Raw genomic sequence first — 22,227 nt, 5'->3', positions numbered from 1 at the left:
AAAAAATTGTAAAAATGTGGCAATTTTTTTTTTTTAAATTGGCAAAAAAGTGATGAAAATATGACAAAACAACAATGCAACAAAAAAAGTGACGCAAAAGCAGGAATAAAACACATCATCAGGCCTGTATGTAAAACAGCCTCACATTAACTCCACATGCAAATAAAGGGAATGGTCACTTTTCCAAAGAAACAACCTGCACATAATGAGGACGTATTAAGATGGGATTAGACTGACTATAGAGACAAAAAAAATGTGACAAAAATTGACGAAAAAGTTATGAAAATGTGGCAAAAAAATTGCAAAAATGTGAGAAAAAGTGAGAATAAACTGGCAAATTGAAACAAAAATGGCAAAAAGGTGAAAAAAGTGGCAAAAAAGTGACAAAAAAGTGATGGAAAAGAAACATCATCAGCCCTGTATGTAAAACAGCCTCACATGAACTCATTTCCACATGCAAATAAAGGGAAAGGCCATTTTTCCAAAGAAACAAAACCTGCACATAATGAGGACATAATAAAACAGAAATGACTGAGCTCCTCAGAGTTTCTGCACATGTGAATGACGCCTCCAAAGTAAAACATGGTGTTTTTAATGTCTTTAATAAGAGTAAAAACAAAGGTCATTAGAGCCTCAGAGAAACAATAGCCCTGTATATAAAACACAGAAAGTCTCTGCATGCAAATAAAGGCAAAGATGTTCGGGAAGTCAGTCTGTGAACAAGCTTTTTGATTGGATGTCAAATTGAGACGAGAGGCGGGACTAACAAGCAACTGATGTGAATGTGATAATGGTCTGTTTTTAATGAAATTGTATTGACGTTATAAAAGTTTATTTATTATATTATTTTGATGTTTATTGTGGTTCAATGTCGGTTCTTTGAAAAACAAAGCCAATTTAGTCAATATGAGTCTAACACTTGACTAATGGCATAAATATTAAAAAAGTACTAATATTATTGATATTTCGTGGCCTCGGGGAACTTAGAGCAATGTCCAAAAAAATAAACTCCCCCCTGGGTTTAATTTCAAATAATGACTTAATTATTTAAACATGTATGTAAAAGTAAAAGACCATCTTTGGTGCGGTGGTTATATCATCTTTCCGTGTGCAAATCGGCCTCAAACTCCACAAAGGTCGTATCCAAATCAGGTTTTCCTTAATCCGATGAAATCCTTCAGGAGGTGTGTTTGTTTACGAGCCTCCTCCTGAGATTTGACGGTTTAAGTAGAGACTGAGGCTGTTCTTCAGGATCACTGTGGACACGGGAGCGTAGGTCCTGCTCCGAGGCTCTGCAGAAATGTGGGTCCGAACGCTGCTCGCTCTGCTGCTCTGTGGTAAGTGCCTTTGTTCAATAATAATAAGAACATTCCTTTGAATAGAGTAAATGCTTATCGGGGTCAGAGAGAACTTCAGATTGATAAAGGGGCCTCGATCCCACACTCTGAGAACGGCTGAGTTCAAATAAATCTACAGGTCTGTGACGTCCACCTCAAGAGCAGCACTTTAGAGTCAGTTCATCCACGAGCCACAACAGAGTCAGAGGATCTGAGGGTCCTGCATTCTGCTGCATTTTAGCCACATGAGAAAAACTTCAACTAAAGAAGATCAGGAGAATAAACAGTATAGAAAACAGACGGAATATAAAGAAATTATTTAAGAAAAAAAAAGTATAAAATATATATAGAGATTTTCCAGTAACTTCTAATTTTACCAAATGTCACATCACAATAATCTGATAATGATCACATAAGTAAGGATTAAACAACTCGGAGCCGTGCGCGGAGTAACACCACTCCACTGCGCGTCGTGGTGTTCTTGACTCCGCGTCGTGCATTATAACCGTCGAATGCACGGCTCCGAGTTGTTTAATCCGCTTATACCAGGGTCCCACAAACGTAACATTTATAATAAGTATTTGTTTCATTGACTAAACTCACTAAATATGCCAGACTACCGGGACTATTTTGTGTGGGTTATTAGCCGGTCACTGAAGGCTGGTCTCAGAGCGAGTCATTCTCCGCAGCTATTACGAGGATCTCAGTCAGGCTCAACGACACAACATCAGCACAGAATCACAACACAACAGGACTAACCCGGAAACACTTTTCCCTGGAAGTAAACACCGAAATGCGGCACTCGTGGGCAGGAGTTATTTCACTTTTACGCTGTTTAACCTGAAGCTAAAGCTAGCTAGCTCAACCAGCTCAACTGTTTATGGAAACAGCTGCGGTGGAGTCGCTCACACCTGGGCCCCCCCAACTGAAACTTTTTTGATTGACTTTACTAATCCAGACAAATATGCTTAAATGCAGGATCATTTTATGTACGCCTGAAAATGATGAATAGCCTTAACCTTTTTCAATAGAAATGTAAAGCTCATATGTTATTAACAGTAGCTAACCTAGCTGCTCACTCTCCTCTACAAACATTTATCAAACATTTTGTTTTGGCCAAAAACGTTGAAATTAAACAAAATCCATCTCGTACGTTCCTGTCAGTCACTAATTACGTGTTTATCTGATTCAGCTGTGTCATGCGTTGCTATGGCGATGCCACAGCGGAGTGATATCCCAGTGATTTAACTACCGGACTACGTGTGCGGTTATACCAAAATAATGCACGCTTGTTAGCCCCCACCAGTCAATCAGAATCGAGTATTCACCCAGACCATGGTATAATTACTATTAAATTATCATGTTGTATCATATAAACAGTTATGTGTCTGAGCTTTGGTGCAAACTCTCATATTCAAACAAATTTTGTGTCATTTAAGTAATTTCAGGTAATCCTTTTTAGAATAACCAGTTTCCTAAAGCGTCGAGTGGGTGAGTGTTGATCCAGTCTGTGTTTCCCGTGTGACCCTGAAGTCAGATGTGTTTGTGTTTCAGCCGTGAGCTTCAGTCTCTGCTCTCAGATTCCCCTGTGGGGGTATCACTTTGTGGATAAGAACCTGACCTGGATCGAGGCTCAGCAGTTCTGCAGACAGCACTACCATGACCTGGCCTGTGTGAGCAGCTCTGAGGACAATCTCAGACTGCCCCGCTCTCCAGGCTACAGCGCCCCCGTGTGGATCGGCCTGTACGATGACCCCACAGACCTGAGTGAGTGGAAGTGGACGGCCACGAACTCCAGCGGATCCTTTGAGAACTGGGATTCTCGCTTTAGTCAACCAAAGTACTTACACGATACTCAGCAGTGCGGTGAAATCTTCAGTAATAAGTGGGGAAGCTTCAACTGCTCCCACTTGCAAAAAGCCGTCTGTTATTCAGGTAAGGATTTGGGATTTGTGGCATATACTTGAACGTGGATTTTGGTGCGATGTGTTTCTTTCATTGAGATGAAAATATGTTTGTTTTTGTAGGTTCCAGCCCAAAAGTCTTTCATATGACACCTGATAGAATGAGTTGGTACGATGCTTTGACCTACTGCAGAACTCACCACACAGACCTGGCTTTGATCGAGAATGCAGAGGAGAACACTGCGGCTGCTGCTGTAGCATATCCAGCAGGCAACTTTGGATGGATCGGCCTGGTCAGATCTACAGGGAAGTGGTCGGACAACAGGACGGTCGCCTTCACAGCCTGGAGCCATGAGCTGAGTGGAGCTCAAGACTACGACCAGCCTTTCTGCGCTGCAGAGAACAATGAAAACACCTGGGAAGTGTTTTCCTGTGAGGAGAGACGCCCATTCTACTGTCAAGGTAACACACTTTACACTGGCACCTCCTCAGCCCTGCATTAGTCACTTTGGTGCAAACACTGGGTGGCGCTGTGGCTCAGCAGTTAGATTAAACAACATAACAGAGTGGACTGCAAGTTGTTAAACTATGTTGTTTTAGCACTGATTCAAGATTCAAGATTTTTATTTGTCAAACCATGAGAATGGTTTGAAATTATATTTCTGTCATCCTTGATTGTGGAGCGGCAGGTGGGGGAAGAGGGGTGTGAGGGAAGAGGGGTGTGAGGGAAGAGGGGTGTGAGGGAAGGCAGGGGGTTCAGCTTCCCGATGGCCTTGTGTACGAAACTGTTCTTCAGTCGACTGGAACTGACCCGTAGATTCCGCAGTCTCCTCCTGAAGGCATTACCTTGAAGAGACTGTGTGATGGGTGTGAAGGGTCCCTGGCGATTCTGACGGCTTTGTGGGTGAGACGGGTGGAGGACATCTCCTTGATAGAGGTGAGAGGGGCTCCACAGATCTTCTCCGCTGGTCTGGTCGGCAGGAGGTAGTGCTGGCACCGTCCCACACAGTGATGGAGCTGGTCAGGATGCTCTGTATCGTCCCTCTGTAGAAGTTGGACATATCGAAGGCTGGGACTCTGGCTCTTAGTGACGTTTGTCTGTGTCTGTACAAAAACAGTTTGCCTAAACACTTTTGCTTCCTGCTGTTTTGTTCAGAGGAGCCCAAAACCTTCAGATTTGTGAAGATGGAGTTCTCTGGACACGGCCTGGACGATCCAGCGATGAAGCAGCAGATTTTAGACGAGGTTGGTTTAAATCTCAGTCCCAGAGCTGGACTCGCTCAGCAGAGGAGCTTTAACACTAACTCTGTGTTTGTTTAGATCCAGAAAAGGTTTGAAGCTGCAGGTCGCACTGACGTCAAGATAAAGTGGAAGACTGCCCCGGAAAAACAAGAGAAGAAAAACAAAAAGAAAAAACCTGACTGTCCTCTGAACGTGTGACCTGCGTGTTCTTCAGATTCACCTACGATACTATTGTAGGACTTAGTTAGAAATAGATAAATAACACATTATTACATTTATATTTTCCTTGTTACAACAAAAACATCTAATCTCTGTAACATCAGTGATGGGCGAGTGAAGCCTGTAACACTTCAAGGCTTTCCTGCAAAACAGTCTGGTGAGGTTCAAAGCCCGCTGACGCAATTAGGCTCATAATGAACATAACATGAACACAATCATGTGGAAGAGAAGTTTTAAACGTGTGGTGGGTTTATTATTTGGAGCCTGATGTTGATGTTTGATCAGATCAAACATCCGTCATAAGGGTCATTTTCTTTGTATCGCGGGTCTGTGATTCACGGACCTCCAGTGGGCGGAGCCTCAGTGGGCGGGGCCGACTCAGTCACCTCTGCTGCTCAAAGGCAGGACATCAATGTGTGATCGTTTTCTTTCATTCAGTCAGAGCTCATTTAGACACTATTTGCTGTAGATGGCGCTGCTTCCGTTTCTCGCCTGGTCAGACGTCCACATGTGCTCATCTCTTCAAAAGCAGGACTTTGTAAAGAATAGTTTCTTCTGACCCAAAGCGCACACACTTTCACCACATGAACGCTCTGAGCCGACGACCCGAGACACTGATGCACAACTCACAGACTGAAGCACTTTTCCAGACAGTCACGTGACCATCTGTTCCTGAAACAGGCTCCAGGTTATTTTGCCATCACTATCTATTATATAATTGAGCTTTTATGTAGACCTAGTGTTTTATTCACTGTATTTTATTGCCAAGAGCGTTGGAGAAGTAAACAGCAGCTGCATAAGAGGTTGTACCAACACAGAGCAGGGACGTGCACAGATAGAGCCCAGGTGGTGCTCAAGCATCTGCCCCTTTGCCCTGTGCCCTTTAAGAGCCCTTCTCAAGCCCTGTTTTTTTTCTAACCCTATCAAAATGTCTTTGAAAGTAATGACGTCGCTCATTTTTTATTTGACTCTAGAAAAACATTTGCTTAAAAGTGACTTTGTCCTGTATTAACCAGTCTATATCACACTACAATGATGACCAAACCTTCTGTTGGTCTGTCAATGCAGTAAATTAGAATAACTGCCTTGTATAAAATTGCTCTCTCAAAATGGCTGTAGTGAATGTCTTGAAATAGGCCTCTGTCTCTTTAAGAACCTCTGAGCCTTTCAGACACGCCCCCTCCACACGCTGTCTGTGGCATCAGTGGGGAGGGGGTTCTGCTGAGGAGCAGTGGTTGGTTACTCGGCTGGTGACGAAAGCTCGGAGGCGTCTCCAGGAGGTGGGGGCGTTCCTAGGAGGACTCAGGCAAACCTATCCCTAAAATGGCCGCCATCAGAGTTTTTACAGATTACTCAAAAATACGTGAATGTGCCAAGGCAACACTTCAGGCATGTTTTTAATGATGGAATGACATAATAACATGATGTAAAGCTTGAAAGAGTCGATTTTGCATAATACCCCCCCTTTAAAGTTTGCCCCATTCCTCTGTGAGTGGTTGTATTTGTAAAAATAATTAATATGTAGATTTGTCGTGGGCATGACTGACTTTATACAGGCATCAGCAGCTCCTCATTAAAAACACTAATTGTTTATCATTGTTTTTCTGATGATTATTGAGTTGGAGTGTCTGCTGTGTTTTCTTCTGTTCCTTTTCTTTTCAGACACTGTTTAACTGTTTAGCGTTCACATACTTTTTCCTCCCACTGTGTTTGAATGAAATCATGAAATGCCTTCATTCATCAGATGTTTTAATGTACTACTACGACTTGATTTTCCAGCTGAATAAACTCAAACCTAGCTCAATAGAAAAGGCAGAGACTTACAAAAGCATCCAGTAAGTAGGTGCGTTCACACCAAACGCGACCAGGCGTCAGGTTTTCATTGAAAATACACGGAGGACGCGCCTCAGGGATGTTAATTGCTAATAATAGCTACAACTCTCGTAACTTTTCATCTGGCAAGGTTAGTTTTAGTTCGTAAACTCCACAATCCTTAAGTTTAGGGCTAAGGTAAGGTTAGTTTTAGTTCGTAAACTCCACAATCCTTAAGGTTAGGGCTAAGGTAAGGTTAGTTTTAGTTCGTAAACTCCACAATCCTTAAGGTTAGGGCTAAAGTAAGGTTAGCTTTAGTTCGTGAACTCCACAATCCTTAAGTTTAGGGCTAAGGTAAGGTTAGCTCTAGTTCGTAAACTCCACTATTCTTAAGGTTAGGGCTAAGGTAAGGTTAGCTTTAGTTCGTAAACTCCACTATGCTTAAGTTTAGGGCTAAGGTAAGGTTAGCTTTAGTTCGTAAACTCCACAATCCTTAAGGTTAGGGCTAAAGTAAGGTTAGCTCTAGTTCGTAAACTCCACAATCCTTAAGTTTAGGGCTAAGGCAAAGTTAGCTTTAGTTCGTAAACTCCACAATCCTTAAGTTTAGGGCTAAGGCAAAGTTAGTTTTAGTTCGTAAACTCCACAATCCTTAAGTTTAGGGCTAAGGTAAGGTTAGTTTTAGTTTGTAAACTCCACAATCCTTAAGTTTAGGGCTAAGGTAAGGTTAGCTTTAGTTCGTAAACTCCACAATCCTTAAGTTTTGGGCTAAGGTAAAGTTAGCTTTAGTTCGTAAACTCCACAATCCTTAAGTTTAGGGCTAAGGTAAGGTTAGCTTTAGTTCGTAAACTCCACAATCCTTAAGTTTAGGGCTAAGGTAAGGTTAGTTTTAGTTCGTAAACTCCACAATCCTTAAGTTTAGGGCTAAGGTAAGGTTAGTTTTAGTTCGTAAACTCCACAATCCTTAAGTTTAGGGCTAAGGTAAGGTTAGCTTTAGTTCGTAAACTCCACAATCCTTAAGTTTAGGGCTATGGTAAGGTTAGCTTTAGTTCGTAAACTCCACAATCCTTAAGTTTAGGGCTAAGGTAAGGTTAGCTTTAGTTCGTAAACTCCACAATCCTTAAGTTTAGGGCTAAGGCAAAGTTAGCTTTAGTTCGTAAACTCCACAATCCTTAAGTTTAGGGCTAAGGTAAGGTTAGTTTTAGTTCGTAAACTCCACAATCCTTAAGTTTAGGGCTAAGGTAAGGTTAGTTTTAGTTCGTAAACTCCACAATCCTTAAGTTTAGGGCTAAGGTAAGGTTAGCTTTAGTTCGTAAACTCCACAATCCTTAAGTTTAGGGCTAAGGTAAGGTTAGTTTTAGTTCGTAAACTCCACAATCCTTAAGTTTAGGGCTAAGGTAAGGTTAGTTTTAGTTCGTAAACTCCACAATCCTTAAGTTTAGGGCTAAGGTAAGGTTAGCTTTAGTTCGTAAACTCCACAATCCTTAAGTTTAGGGCTAAGGTAAGGTTAGCTTTAGTTCGTAAACTCCACTATCCTTAAGTTTAGGGCTTATTATTAAACTCATTTCAGTGGCAGAATCTGCGCTGGGAATGTGTTTGGGCCTCGAGGACGCCTGTTATAGCTACGAACACACGCTGACGTGCGGCCAGAGCGTCAGTGTGACAAGCCTCTGACTTCAGGTAAGCACAAGCGTCTAACAACGGGCTTTAGGCACGTTTTTGGCGCCCGAAAAGCATTTGGTCTGTACGCACCTTAATAGTTGTTCTGTGGACAGTTTCCCCCACCTGAGCTGTGTCTCTCTGCAGTTCATCCAGGGTCATCATAGGCTTCTTGGTGACAGCTGTGGTCAGTGCTGTCCTTGTTCGGTCAGTAAGTGTAGGAGGATGGCTGGGTTTTGGTAGGTTTACAGCAAGGGGTAGGCAGGCCCGGGGGCCAAATCTGGCCCTCCAGCACAGCACCTCTGGCCCTCAAGATGATTTTGAGAAACATTATTACACAAAACAGAGAGTACTTTTAACATTATTAGAGTTAAATGGGAGAAAAAAGGTAGAAATGCTGTCAATACACCCAATTAGGTCATATATTATGTACAACACTGGCATTTGAAAGATATACACTCTCGTTTTAAGGAAGAAATGACATAAATCTACATGAATGAACAGATTAAATCTAAGGTTTGAGTAGATTTGGTCTGGTCTTAGACGAGATAAAACCTTTAGTAGTAGTTATTCTCTTAATTCAGATAATTTTGTGTCCTTTCAAGTGAAAAACAATTATTTGCCTGATTTGTTACATTGGTGCTAACATTTGTTTCTTGGATTACTTCAAATTAGACTTGAATTCAACATTGAAGATCTTTGATTCAAGCAATTTTAAGTCATTTATCTCCTTTAAGATGGTAATTTTTCCAATGTTGTGCTTTACTTTGGGGTCGGTCTATTTACAATAAAGAATATCGGCCCTCCACCAAGAAAACTTGCCTACCCCTGGTTTACAGTGATGTCATACTCTTTCCATTCCTGGATGGTGTATTTAACTGTACTTTGAGTTGTTTAAAGCTTTGGAAATCTTTTTATCACCAAACCCAGCTTTATACTTCTCAGTAACTTCATCCCGGACCTGTCTGGTGTGTTCTTGGACTGCATGATGCTTCTGCTCCACAATAGTCTCTAACAGACCTGAGACCATCACAGAGCAGCTGTATTTGAACTGACATTAGATCACACAGAGGTAGACTCTATTTAGTCATTAGGTCAACATGTGATCATTCAGACTGCTGCCCCCGCGACCCGGCCCCGGATAAAGCGGAAGAAAATGGATGGATGGATGGATGGTGATCATTCAGATATCATCAGGAAACTGCTGAAGGCAAGTGTTTGCACTAAAACACTTCAGCCTCCCACTATGGGTCCAGCCGTTACAGAGACATTAACCGTAAACCGAGTCAGAGACGGCCTTGGCTCAGTTCAATTGCTGCCTTTATTTCCCCATTGTGCGAACGCGACGCAAAACCCCGAGCCCCGATTGGTCCGCCCGCAGCCTGTTCCTTAGCAACATCCTCCCGGTCGGCCAATCGCGGCCCGGCGTCGGGAGGGAAGGGACCAACGGGAGCGGCGGCCCGACGAGAGCTGTTGCCGTGACGCTCCGGGAGAGAGTTCTGCATCAAAACAAGACGGGGAGGCTGCAGAGGGACTGGATTCACTCGGACCCGGAGGAACCAGAAACCCGAGCGTTAACGGTAAGAAAAAAAGTGCGTTATTCATTGTCTATTTGAGAATATTCCGCGTGAGACGAGACGCGGGTGAAACAGTAATGTAGAGATGCCACTTTAGAACTTTTGCTGTAGATTACTGACGAACAAAACCTGAAAAAGGAAAAGAGCGCTGTTTAATTAAATGTGTGGGTTTATTTAGTGAGGTTTACAGGCAGCAGCAAGTCAAATGTAATGCTACGATTTATTATCATTTCTAGAGACTATCCATTCAGTCAAACGGAATGATGGGACATTTAGTTATTAACCCCTTAACTCCCACATGAACGGATCCCATTTTCTCCAGTTTGGCTTTACCCCCATTTTTTCCTCAAGAAAAAATGACAAAAATGTGACAAAAAATGACAAAAATGTGACAAAATGTGACAAAAAAATGTGACAAAATGTGATGAAAATTGGACAAAAAAATGACAAAAATGTGACAAAAAATGACAAAAAAAACGACAAAAATGTGAGAAAAAATGTGAGAAAAAATGTGAGAAAAAATGTGAGAAAAAATGGACGAAAAAAAGGACAAAAATATGACAAAAAATGACAAAAAAATTATAAAAAAATGACGAAAAAATGACAAAAAATGACCAAAAAAATGACCAAAAAAATTACAAAAATGTGACAAAAAAATTACAAAAATGTGACAAAAAATGACAAAAAAATTAAAAAAAAGTTACAAAAATGAGTTGAATACCCAACAAAAAAATGATGGTAAAAAACGCTGCAGGTGAATAAGGAAACTTGGAAAACATGGACAAATCTGTAAAAATTTAAATTTGAAAAAGTCCTCCAGCAAAAAAAAACAACTTCAAAATATTGTTTAGTCCAAGGCTGGAAAATCTGAGGTAGGGCTGCACGATTTTGAAAAAGAATAAAATGAAAACAAACATTGTGACTGTGATTCGAAGCATCGAAAGAGCGACGGAAATGAGGATGAAAACACGTCAAAAACCCACAACAAAGTCACGATCACTTTTGTAGGTCTTAGCGTTCAAATGAGGCATTGCACGGTTTCTCTCCAGTCAAGAAGCCTTTATAGCAGAGGTAGGCAAGTTTGCTCGGTGGAGGGCCAGTTTTCTTCATCGTCAAAAGACCAAGGGCCGGACCCTCGAAGTAAAGCATCACTTTCTACATATGCCAGTGTTGTACATCATATACACTGGAAAAATGTCCATCGAAAATGAGATAAATTACTTAAATCACTTGAATAAAGGTTTTTGAACTAATCTAAGATCAGATAAAAACACCAATGCCAAATGAACAAATAGAAATCCCACTAGAAATCAAACAAATTAACTTTTACTATAAAACAAATATCTATTTTTCACTTGAAATTATACAAAATAATCCGAATGAAGAAAAAACTTGTGCTTGTTCCATTGGCAAGAATAGGTTTTATCTGCTTTAAGGCCAGACCAAATCCACTCAATCTTTAGATTTAATGCCTTAATTCAAGTATTCAAGTATTCTTAGAGTATTCTTTTAGGATTATAGCCTAAAAGAGTGCTCTGCTAAGACATTTAAGGGAATTTACAGTATTTTTAACATTTCTAGAGTACTTTAACCCCTTAACTCCCACCTGAACCGAGCACATTTTCTCCAGTTTGGCTTTACCCCAGTCCAAAAGCTTCTGGAAAAAAGCTGTGAAGAAATTGACCAAAAATTGACGAAAAAATGACAAAAATGTAACAAAAAAATGACAAAAAAATGACGAAAAAATTGACGAAAAAATGAAAAAAAAATGACAAAAAATGACAAAAAAAGACGAAAATGTGACAAAATGCGACAAAAAAATGACCCAAAATTTAGTTAATTTTTTTTTTCATCATTTTTTTTGGACCATTTTTTGTCTAAGTTTTCTCACTTTTTTGTCACATCTTCATCATTGTTTTCGTCTCAATTCTGTCGTAATTTTCTCACCTTTTTTCCAGAGGCTTTTGGATTGGGGTAAAGCCAAACTAGAGAAAATGTGCCTCGGTTCCCAAGAACTTTAAAATTGATCCTGGAACACACGGGGAGCCAATGCAGCGATTCTAAAACCGCTGTAATGTGGTCCCGCCTCCTGATCTTCTTCAGGACACGACATTAAATGCAAAAACCTTTCAAAGGGGATTTTGTCTTTTAGCTGTGAAGCCCATGTGACATTTCTCCTGCTGTTTCTCTCTGTCGCGCAGCTGTTTCCTGTCCCGGACCTTTGACCATTTAAGGACGTCGAAAGTCGCCTACTTCAAGAGGAAATATGCAGAAGAAGAAGAGGATCTGCCTCCGGAGCGGCCGAAAACCACAGCGGCGACATTCCTACACCGAGTACGGAGCTGCACTCACAATGTTTAATCAACACAACTAGAGAGGCACCGATACCACTTTTTCTAAAACCGATACGGGTACTTTGATTTAAGTACTCGCCGATACCGAATACCGATACGAGTACAAGGCAATTTCTTCAACATTCTTTCTTTTTTCACAGCAGATTGAACCGAGAGCATTTTCTCCAGTTGAGCTTTACCCAAATCCTGTAGGCCAGTGTAACACCTCATTTGAAAGCTAAGACCTACAAAACTCATCTAAATGGATCTTTTTCCTCACGTCATCAGATTATTTTTCCATCTTTCAACTAATTTTGTAACTTTTTTTTAAAATCTTTTTTTTGGTAATTTTTTTTGTCATTTTTTGTCATTTTTTTGTTATTTTTTGTCACATTTTTGTCAAAGTTTTATCACTTTTTTGTCACATCTTCATCATTGTTTTTGTCTCAGTTCTGTCACTATTATTCACACCTTTTTCCCAGAAGCTTTTGGATTGGGGTAACTGGAGAAAATGTGCTCGGTTCAGGTGGGAGTTAAGGGGTTAATTTACTCATGTACATTTCCTTAAGTAAAGTAGGCGACACATAGCCAAAAAAAACTGCTAGCCGCGAGTTAGCAACGTTAGCCTGTATGTTGTAAACACTGCAGACGCTGCAGCACGAACAACATTTAGCTCTGGTTAAATCCAGCTCAGACTCTGGTTTAGAGAGCGCAGTCTGTAATAAAGTCAGCTCTGTGTGGATTATTGGATTTCCACTAAACAATTCTCCAGTTTGTTGCTTCTTCTCTCCTCAGCTGAGAGCTGCGCCTCGTAGCTGCGCCTCGTAGGAGCGCTGGCCGCACGTCAAGTGGTATCGGTTTCTGGTATCGGGACCTCATGAATGAGTACAAGCATGTGGTATCGGCCCGATACCCGATACTGGTGGTTTTTGGTATGAAAACACAACAAACACAGTTCCAAAATGAGACAAAAATGTTAGGATCAGTTTAGTAGGCCTTAGCTTTCAAATGAGTCAAGAAGCTTTTAGATTTGGGTAAAGCCGAACTGGAGAAAATACACTCAGTTCAGGCGGGGGGTCAGAGGTGAATGAATTATGAATTGTGATGAGCTGAGATGAAGGTCCTTGAGTCATCGTCTGTACCCTGTAGTTGAAGTGTAGGACGTTTCATCCAAAAAGCTTCGTCAGTAACACTAAAGTTTCCAGCTCTCATGTGGACTAGATAAAGACCTGTGAGTAATCAACCATTGTTGTTCTGTCTCGGCTCTGATCACTGCTCGATACCAGTCTATTGATCTGCTCTGGGCTGAGTCTCAGCCTCATTAGTTTCCTCCAGGACACTTTTGCCTCGTTTTGTTTTGTCTCGACACTTCAGTTGTGTTATTGGGTTGCAGGTGACATCACAGCATTCTAAAGGCCTATAACATTATATAGAGGAAAAATTATTGTGTTTTTGGGGGACATTTTTGGTCGTGTACAGAAAGATCATGGACCCAGTGACTGATTATAATAATAATAATGTTAGCCTTTAGCTTCAAGACAAACTATCAATGCTTAGGGCCCTTCACAACCTGGTCACAAAGCGCTTCACATGGGGCCTCCAGGATTATGTTTCATCACAAAAACGACTTCTTTGACTCCTCTTTCAAAGCGGAACCAAAAAATACGTTCTCCCTTATTTTACATAGTTTTAAGAAATGAAAAAACAATGAAATATAAATATGAATTATGAACTGTAATGTCTTTATATGAATTATTTGTCCTTTTTAATTAACAATAAAATTATGAAATAAAATATTTAAATCTGCCTTGACTGCAGCTACATATTCATTTATCGTAATGTAGACAACGCATTATAAACAATTTATTAAAACATAATGCAGGCAGATAGTTGACGTTTTATCCATGTCTAACACTGAGAGTAAGAAAAACATCAAAAAAATGTTCCCAACGATCCAATTAAACAAACCACCGATCATTTTTATTCCAATTAGCCTGATTCAGATTGTTTAACAGTGAAATAATATAGAACTTTTGTCTGCAAAGTAAAAGAAACTCTCCGTGTTTGCTGAAAACCTGGTTGCCTTGACCAGCGGGCGCGATGTCGCAATGGTTCTTGGGATACGGAGTTTCTATAGTCAGGAAGTGAATGATGTCACAGCCTTGTTCCTTTGCCTTTTCTTCAACATGTCGTCTTCTTTTTGGATTGAAATGAAACATTTTATGGTCACGAATTGCTACAGAGCTGATTAGCTTTTGCGGTGACGTTAAACTCTTAATATTTGAATTTTTGGAAAATCGACGGTCGTGTAGACACAGATTTTTTGCTTCCGAAGCAACAGGACCACGAGGGGCGGGACTGTGGAGCTCTATAGCCGATCCCGGTCTTTTGAGAGTATCGGATTGGATTTAGTTTTTACAGAGGAATCAAAAGCTCAGAAGAATTGATTCCAACAGTGGAGATGAGAGCGCTCTCGTAGGTGCACACTTTATGTAAATGATGCTCCTTTTATAGGCCCAAAACACAATAGACCTGAATGTTCTGTATGTATCACCTGCTGTTGTTTTGAGAAGGGCTTAAAACTCTGCAATTATAACTCTGATTGTCTCCGAGTTTACATGTTGTAATAATTACCAGTTCGAGCAGCCTTTTTCCAAGCGGAAGGTCGGAAATGTACCTTTTACCAGGTCAAACCCGCGCGGGGAGAAGGTCTGGCTCAGGGACTATCGATCCATTTCATCCTGAACTCCGGGTTTTGGTAAAACGCGGCGCTGTCGTCATGGAAACTGCAGGCTCTGCTGTTGTCGTACAAGGACGAGAAAGAGAAAAGTGAATGAGTCCAGAGGAATTAACTCGTTCACTTTTCCAGGGTTTGTTCAGGCAGCAACAAGTAGAATTCAGCTGAAGTGGGTGGAACGTGTTGTGAAGAAGGTCAGGAGCATCGGATCATAGTTTTTGTATTTCAGTAAACATCTGGCGTAAAGAAAAGTCGAGCAATGTCACAATTACCATAGAGCTTGTGATCACAGCTGACCCTTCTCACACAGGACACGGACTATTCACCCCTCTCCCCTCAGGCAGGAGGCTACGGTCCATACAGACACATACCTCCGCCATCAGACTCACGAATAGGGCACGGCGATGTGTCAATATTTAAGATACGTATATTGGAATTAGACCATATCGCATATATCGACAAAGTTCACAGACGCTGTAATACTTATATTATAGACTAAGATACTTTTTTATTTAAATGTGCACCGTACGGAGCTTTGTTATTCAGTGTTTATGTTTACATTTTAAAGAGAGTTTTCAATAAAACTACTCATATTTGGCTTTGACTCTGGCTTTGAATTAAGAAAAAACTTGTGCTTGTTCCATTGGCAAGAATAGGTTTTATCTGCTTTAAGGCCAGACCAAATCCACTCAATCTTTAGATTTAATGCCTTAATTCAAGTGAGAGTATTTTTCTAGGATTATAGCCTAAAAGGGTGCTCTGCTAAGACATTTAAAGGAATTTACAGTCTTTTTAACATTTCTAGAGTACTTTAACGGCATTTGAGCTCTGATTTGGGTCATAGTATTTCTCAAAATCATCTCGAGGGCCAGAGTTTGACTATGGAGGGCTGGGCCTGACGTTGCCTACCCCTGCTTTATAGAAATGTAGTGCCACAAAAGTAGGCAGTTCTCAACCCAAATATAACTGAAGTAAAGAACAGATCCTGGAAAGCTCTACTGAAGTACTGTAGTGAATGTACTTTGTCGTACTTTGCAGCACCTGATCGTGTCCGAGGACCGCGGCTGCATCCTGGCGCTGTCGCTGCAGAAGCTGCGTTTTCCCGTGGACCCTGAAGTGTTCCTGCGCCGCTCCGTCCTCATCCACAACCTGCTGCGCAAGATCCACCTGGACACGACGAGCGAGCGGCCCGGAGCCCCGGGGCCGGAGCCGGGTCCCGGGCCCGCGATGAGACCCGCCGTGACCCACGGCCCGAGCAGGAAGAGGCTGAAGAGGGCGCGGACTCTGACCCACTTCCACCCACAGACTGAGATTAGGAAGGGTCACTTTGAACTGTAAGAGAGAAGGTTATAGCGCCCCCTTGGGGTAAAACAGACGCTCGTTGAAATGAATGGGCAGAGATCGTCATGAGAACTTTTAATTTACGTCTTTTAATGATGTTTCTTTATGTGTCAAACATGAAAAGGCAAAGGAAGTGTTGCTTCAGGCACAAAGACGACGCTTTTGAACTGAGCTGAACTCACTGTGATTATTACATTAGTGACATTTGCTTTAGTAACTGTTTCGCTTGTTTGTTTATAATTAAAGGTTGACTGGTACAATCGGCTGATCCAATGCCGATTAGGGCTGTGCCGGTTTGGATTTTTTCATACCGCTGGCGGTAATCGACAAATTCCCGCGGTTTTGCGATATACCGCTCATTGGCGTCAGAAGCGTTTCGAAGGTGCAGAGCCAGTGCTGTCCCTTCTGGGGCCCTAAGTAAAAATCCACACGGGGGCCCTATAATACGCATGGTTATTCGACGAAGAGCGAATCTATTTACGGTCAAAACGGTTCCACTGTGCAGTAGTGCAGGGCAAAAGTGGAAAATAATGACCCCGATTCAGGCCCCTTCCCTCTGTGTGAGAACCACTAACCACTAAGCCACTGTGAGACTGGGATTAAGGACGACTACTAGTCTATTTCCCAACTTTTAAACATGGCAAATGGTCATTCTCTCTCTCTGGGTTCCTGACCCAGAGTTTGGGAACCGCTGATTTAGAACTAACTGAAACCTGCACCTGACGGTTATTTCTGTCTTACCACTGAGAACTAGCCTGTAAGTAACCCAATTTGTTTTAAACTGTGCACATTCAGAGAACTAGAGTTACTCTAAGTAACTGTGCATATGAGAACCGTATGGGCCCGTAACAACGCCTTGATTAATCCGTGTAACAACACCGTATTTGACTGAGATGCGGGGCCCTTGCGGCTGCGGGGGCCCTACGCAACTTGCATAGTTTGCCTATAGGAAAAACCGGCTCTGCGAAGGTGGGGGGGACACATTTGAACAGGGGAGGGGGGGCTTTCCAAGCACCTGAGCAGCTGTCCTCCTGCCAGACCTGGCGCTTTATGAAAAACTGAGTGAATTAGGCTCTTATTATGAGGTGACTCATGTTCGCTGATCATTTATTCAGCTTCAGCCTCTTCACCCCGACCATCGCAAACAAACATCTCTGCGCTTCTATCTTTATATTCCCACAAATTATTTGTCTAAATTAGAGTCCAGACAGCAGGTTTAACACACGTGGTGACCGGTTGAACATCGTGTCAGCCCGGTGCAGTTTCCCCAAACTCAGCTACATCAGCTTCATCACCCGCTTTGTAAACACATCCCAAACTAAAGATCCTTACCTTAAAGTTACTGGTCAGGCCTTTGTACTGATGAAGAAGGAAAACACGTCCACCTGCCGAGGACCGTGAAGATCCTGCTCCTCCAGGATAATCCGTGAAAAAGTCAGAAAACACGACGCACGAGTGTCCTTGTGCTTTGGTTTGGTCAAATCTGCCAGTCCGTCCAACGATCAGCCTCTGGTCTTCGCAGTTTATCCGTTTTTCACAGAGCCATGTTTACATTTCAGCCGCTCTGAGGTGACGGTAGCAGAGCCGCATAAACACAGCTACACAAAGCAAATGCGCCGCGGAGTGTCATGGCGCGGATAATGCCAAAACATTTTTTTATGGAAAATAAGACGCGGGTCAGATTAAGTTGTTTGCCCTCGCGTCGCCTCTTGAACAGGCCCAGTCTAAACTTTAAGTAAACGCGCCTCATGTGCATATGGAGCTGTATCTCGTCACCCACACACTCCGCGCTCACGTAGGCCTGATGTGTGACCGCTGCTCCTCACCTGCTCAGGGCGGCTGCTTTTTCATGTTATTTTCACCTGTGGCTGGGCTTTTTTGAAACTTGTGTTAGTTTTTTCGTTGAGACACTTGTTCTAGTTTATTATTAGTTCCTTTTCTGGTTAAATTTCGTTTACTTAAAGGCATTTTTTTTTTTGGCGGTGATGACGGTGAGGAACTCAGACCCGCGGTGTGCGTCACGTGACCGCGGTATGGCGGTAATCCGGTTACCGCCCCAGGACTAATGCCGATAAAAAGCCGATATTTCCGGTACCGAAAGTGATAGACTTCCCGTTTTTGCCTTGGAAAGAGCTCAGTCAGGACGTCCGAGGCTTCAGAGGAGCTGAGAAACATCACAGTGAAGGTTTGTATAACATCGGAAACTCGGATCGTATTTCATATATTTTATGTGGCAGACTTTTGCTTATAATTTCAGAGACATAAGAAAGATGTCGCTGAATAACCGTCTTTACAATCAAATATTAGTTTTTTCAAATGTTGCCCAATTTGTCTTTGAATACTGAAATGAGTCCTTTTCCCCCTTGCAACTTTTTTCTTTCCTAAGTTTTTAGGGCAATAAAATGGCATTATGGCATTATTTATACTGACAGCAAAAGCTTCGAAACTGCTCTTAACCCAATATGAACAAATGCAAAGTGTAATGGCCCCCTCCAATGGCGAACAATCATACTGCATGAATGGCCTTGGAGGCACAGAAACGTCCCACAGATACAAAATACACATAGTTGCACATTAATAAACGATAAACCAATATGCAGACATTCATTTGCCAAATTTAACTACTTCTTTTGATGATAAAAGTCAGGATGTTTTGGAGGTTTGCGTTTTCTGGGTGAGTTATCTACTTTATTCCAGAAGATGGTGCTCTTTGGACATTTAAAAACAGATGAAGAATGGTTGCGACAGAACAAATGCTACAATATATTATTTTTATTTTATAGAAGTTTGAAATTTAACATCTAACCACCCGCCAAAACCAAATGCATTCTCTCCACTTTGCCATTGTCGTCACTTTTAATTTCCCTTATGTGTTTTTGTCACTTTTTTATGACTTTTCTGCTGGGTTTTTGTCGTTATTCTGCTGGATTTTTGTCTTTTTTTTGCTGGATTTTTGTCTTTTTTTTTGCTGGATTTTTGTCTTTTTTTTGCTGGATTTTTGTCTTTTTTTTGCTGGATTTTTGTCATTTTTTTGCTGGATTTTTGTCATTTTTCTGCTGGATTTTTGTCATTTTTCTGCTGGATTTTTGTCATTTTTCTGCTGGATTTTCTTCATTTTATTGCTGGATTTTTGTCAAATTTTTTGCTGGATTTTTGTCTTTTTTTTGCTGGATTTTTGTCTTTTTTTTGCTGGATTTTTGTCACTTTTTTGTTGAGTTTTTGTCATTTTTGTTGCTTTTTTGTTGTGTTTACATCCTCATTTTCTTCTCGTTTTTTGCCTCCGTTTTAAAGAAGCTTTTAGATTTGGAGAATTTGGAGAACCGGAGAAAACATGTTCAGGTGGGAGTTAAGAGGTTAAAGGGAATTGTTCAGCTCATCAGTCTCACCTCCATAATGGCGGCAGAAAAAAAATCACATTAATAACCTCCATAGACTTTTCAAAATATAAAATAAAAATAAGGGCCATTGGTAACTCATGGATGTAAAAACCACAATTTTAAAATTCATCTAAAACGTGTCTTGTAAACTATCCGTATGGTCAGTGACTTCACACAGACATGATTAGTCCGTGTACATTTAAAGCTAAGTAACTTATTTACCTTAATAAATCCTTTCCGTAGTCCCTCTGGAGGTAATACAAGTGACAAGGAACCAATGCTTGCAACTTGACTGCCACCGGGTCGGAGTCACCAATACACAGTAATGGAAGACGGGCAAAGCTAACTGAGGGCTAACACTTAAACAGTATTTACAGCCAAGTTTGAGTGATTTTTTAAAATCTCCTTTGTGTAATTGGGTGTAGGATATCCCTCTCCCTTTGTCTTTTCTGTCAGCGTAATATTTACTCTCACGGACAATTAATAAGTAACATGCTACGACACCTGCAGTGGTGCTTTTGGCCTCTAGGGTGCACGAGTTACTTAGTACTGCTTTAAACTCTTAATATTTTAATTAAGTCTATGGAAATATTGAGTAGGATTTTTTTTACTTCCTGGACTGAAGCCAGAGCCGGTGCTGGCCCTTCTGGGGCCCTAAGCAAAAATCCACGGGGGCCCTACAGTTCGCATCCCATGGTTATTTAATGAAGATCGAATCCATTTACAGACAAAAAAAGTTCCACTGTGCAGTAGTGCAGGGCAGAAGTGGAACATAATGACCTCAATTCAGGCCCCGTCCCTCTGTGCGAGAACCACTAACCACTAAGCCACTGTGAGACTGGGATTTAGGACTACTACTAGTCTATTGTCCAACTTTTTAAAATGGTAAATGGCAAATAGTCCCATTCTCTCACCTCTGGTCCCTGACCCACAGTTCGGGAAACGCAGATTTAAAACTAAGTGAAACCTGCACCTGACGGTTATTTCTGTCTGACCACTGAGAACTAGCCTGTAAGTCACCCAACTCATTTTAGACTGTGCACATTCAGAGAACCAAGAGACAAACAGGCCCGTAACAATGCCTTACATGCGGGGCCCTGTGGCTGCGGGGGCCCTACGCAACTTGCATAGTTTGCCTATAGGAAAAAACGGCTCTGACTGAAACTATAGTGTAGCGACTCAAAGTCAGGGGTGGACTGGGACTGAAAAACAGCCCTGGACTCTGACCAGCCTGGCCCAAATTAGCGTAATTGTGCACTTCCACACATACATATGTTAGCCTCTTACCCCCCGCCTTAACACTAACGACTGCATTTTCCCCAGTTCGGCTTTTTATTATTATTTTTTTGACTGGTTTCATCAGCAAAAAGAACGGGAAAGATGGTCGTAGAAACAGAAGCAAAATCATTAATATGAATAATAAATAATAATGGTCCCAAAATTGAACCTTGTGGCACACCATACTCCACGGAATTCCTTTTAGATTCATGTTTTTATATACTGGGCTTTACCCAAATCTAAAAGCTTCTCGACTGGAGATCAACAATGTAATGCCTCATTTGAAAGCTAAGACCCACAAAAGGGATGTAAACTGTGCCCGTCTGCTGAGGGATCCTTCGGCCCTGGGTCTCTATAGCCTGTCCGTCCATGGGAGTGGATCTCTCCTTCTGTGGTTCTCCCCAAGGTTTCTCTTTTGTCCTGCCGGGTTTTTGAGTTTTTCCTTGCCGTACTGGAGAGTCTAAGGACGGGGGACGCCCACGCCGCTCGTCGCTGCCTTTGGACATTATATTTGCCTGGATTCACCTGAACTTTTAATTGTCATATTTATTGCTCTGTTTTATTGCCTTGATGTTTGTTGCAGCCCTTTGAGGCGACTTCTGTTGTGATATTGGGCTATACAAAACCATTAAACTTGAAACTTAAACTTTTCGTCACGTCGCCACATTTTTCAGTCATATTTTTGTTGTTTTTTTAAATTATTTTTTCTATAATTTTTTGTTGTGTTTTTTTGTCCATGTTTTTCTCATGTTTTCATCCTCTTTTTCTCCCTATTTTGATGCTTTTCGTTTTAGCTTTTAGATTGGGGTAAAGCTCGGTTGAGGCGGGACTGGTGGCCCTAGAGCCAATGGCCCTTCTGTGCTCTTCCAGAATGGACATGTGGCCAGTCCGCCCCTGATCAAAGTCCTATTGTCGCTGGAGAGGAAAACCTTGGGTTCGGTCTATTTGGATGGCGCGCTGCTTGAATAGCACAGACGCACAGACTTCAACCAAATGCGTTTAGGTGGCATTTAATTAAAAGAGTGACTTTGATTTACATACAGACTTACATACTTACATAAAGAGCAACTTGGGCCCCCCCAGGCAGTCGCTTACATTTGCCTCGTGGTAAAACCGCCCCTGCTCGTTGACTACTGACGCATTTCTTTGGATTCACCACCTCTGAATTAAAGACATTTACATCTACATAAGCTCATTTATTCTTTACTTTCTCAGTTTGTTATTTATTTTGAGTTACAGACCAGTGAGCTCCACAGTCCCGCCCCTTGCCGTCCTGTTGCTCCGGTCCGGAAGCAAAAAATCCCTGTCTACACGACCGTCGATTTTCCAAAAATTCAAATATAAAGAGTTTAACGTCACCGCAAAAGCTAATCAGCTATGTAGCAATTCGTGACCATAAAATGTTTCATTTTAA

General features: G+C 41.6%; 2 protein-coding genes across 2 annotated transcripts; both read left to right on the top strand.

Moving 5' to 3' along the window:
• Positions 1-1,300: 1,300 nt before the first annotated feature.
• On the top strand, positions 1,301-4,729 carry LOC306976397 (putative C-type lectin domain family 20 member A; the record flags this gene model as incomplete). The annotated part of the gene is made up of 5 exons (XM_079574314.1): positions 1,301-1,337; positions 2,892-3,272; positions 3,365-3,703; positions 4,398-4,486; positions 4,562-4,729. The coding sequence occupies 5 exons, from the start codon at positions 1,301-1,303 to the stop codon at positions 4,679-4,681; spliced, it is 966 nt and encodes a 321-aa protein (XP_079430440.1). The 3' UTR covers positions 4,682-4,729.
• A 3,666-nt stretch (positions 4,730-8,395) lies between these two features.
• On the top strand, positions 8,396-16,155 carry LOC306976396 (uncharacterized protein; the record flags this gene model as incomplete). Its single annotated transcript, XM_079574313.1, has 3 exons — positions 8,396-8,409; positions 11,949-12,081; positions 15,856-16,155. 3 exons carry the CDS (start codon positions 8,396-8,398, stop codon positions 16,153-16,155), a joined length of 447 nt encoding a protein of 148 aa, XP_079430439.1.
• Positions 16,156-22,227: the final 6,072 nt, after the last annotated feature.

The sequence above is a fragment of the Gobius niger genome (genome assembly GCF_951799975.1).
Source record: "Gobius niger genome assembly, chromosome: 16".
Classification (NCBI taxonomy): domain Eukaryota; kingdom Metazoa; phylum Chordata; class Actinopteri; order Gobiiformes; family Gobiidae; genus Gobius; species Gobius niger.
Note: the sequence above shows the minus strand (reverse complement) of the source record. Positions and strands in the feature narration are given on the sequence as shown.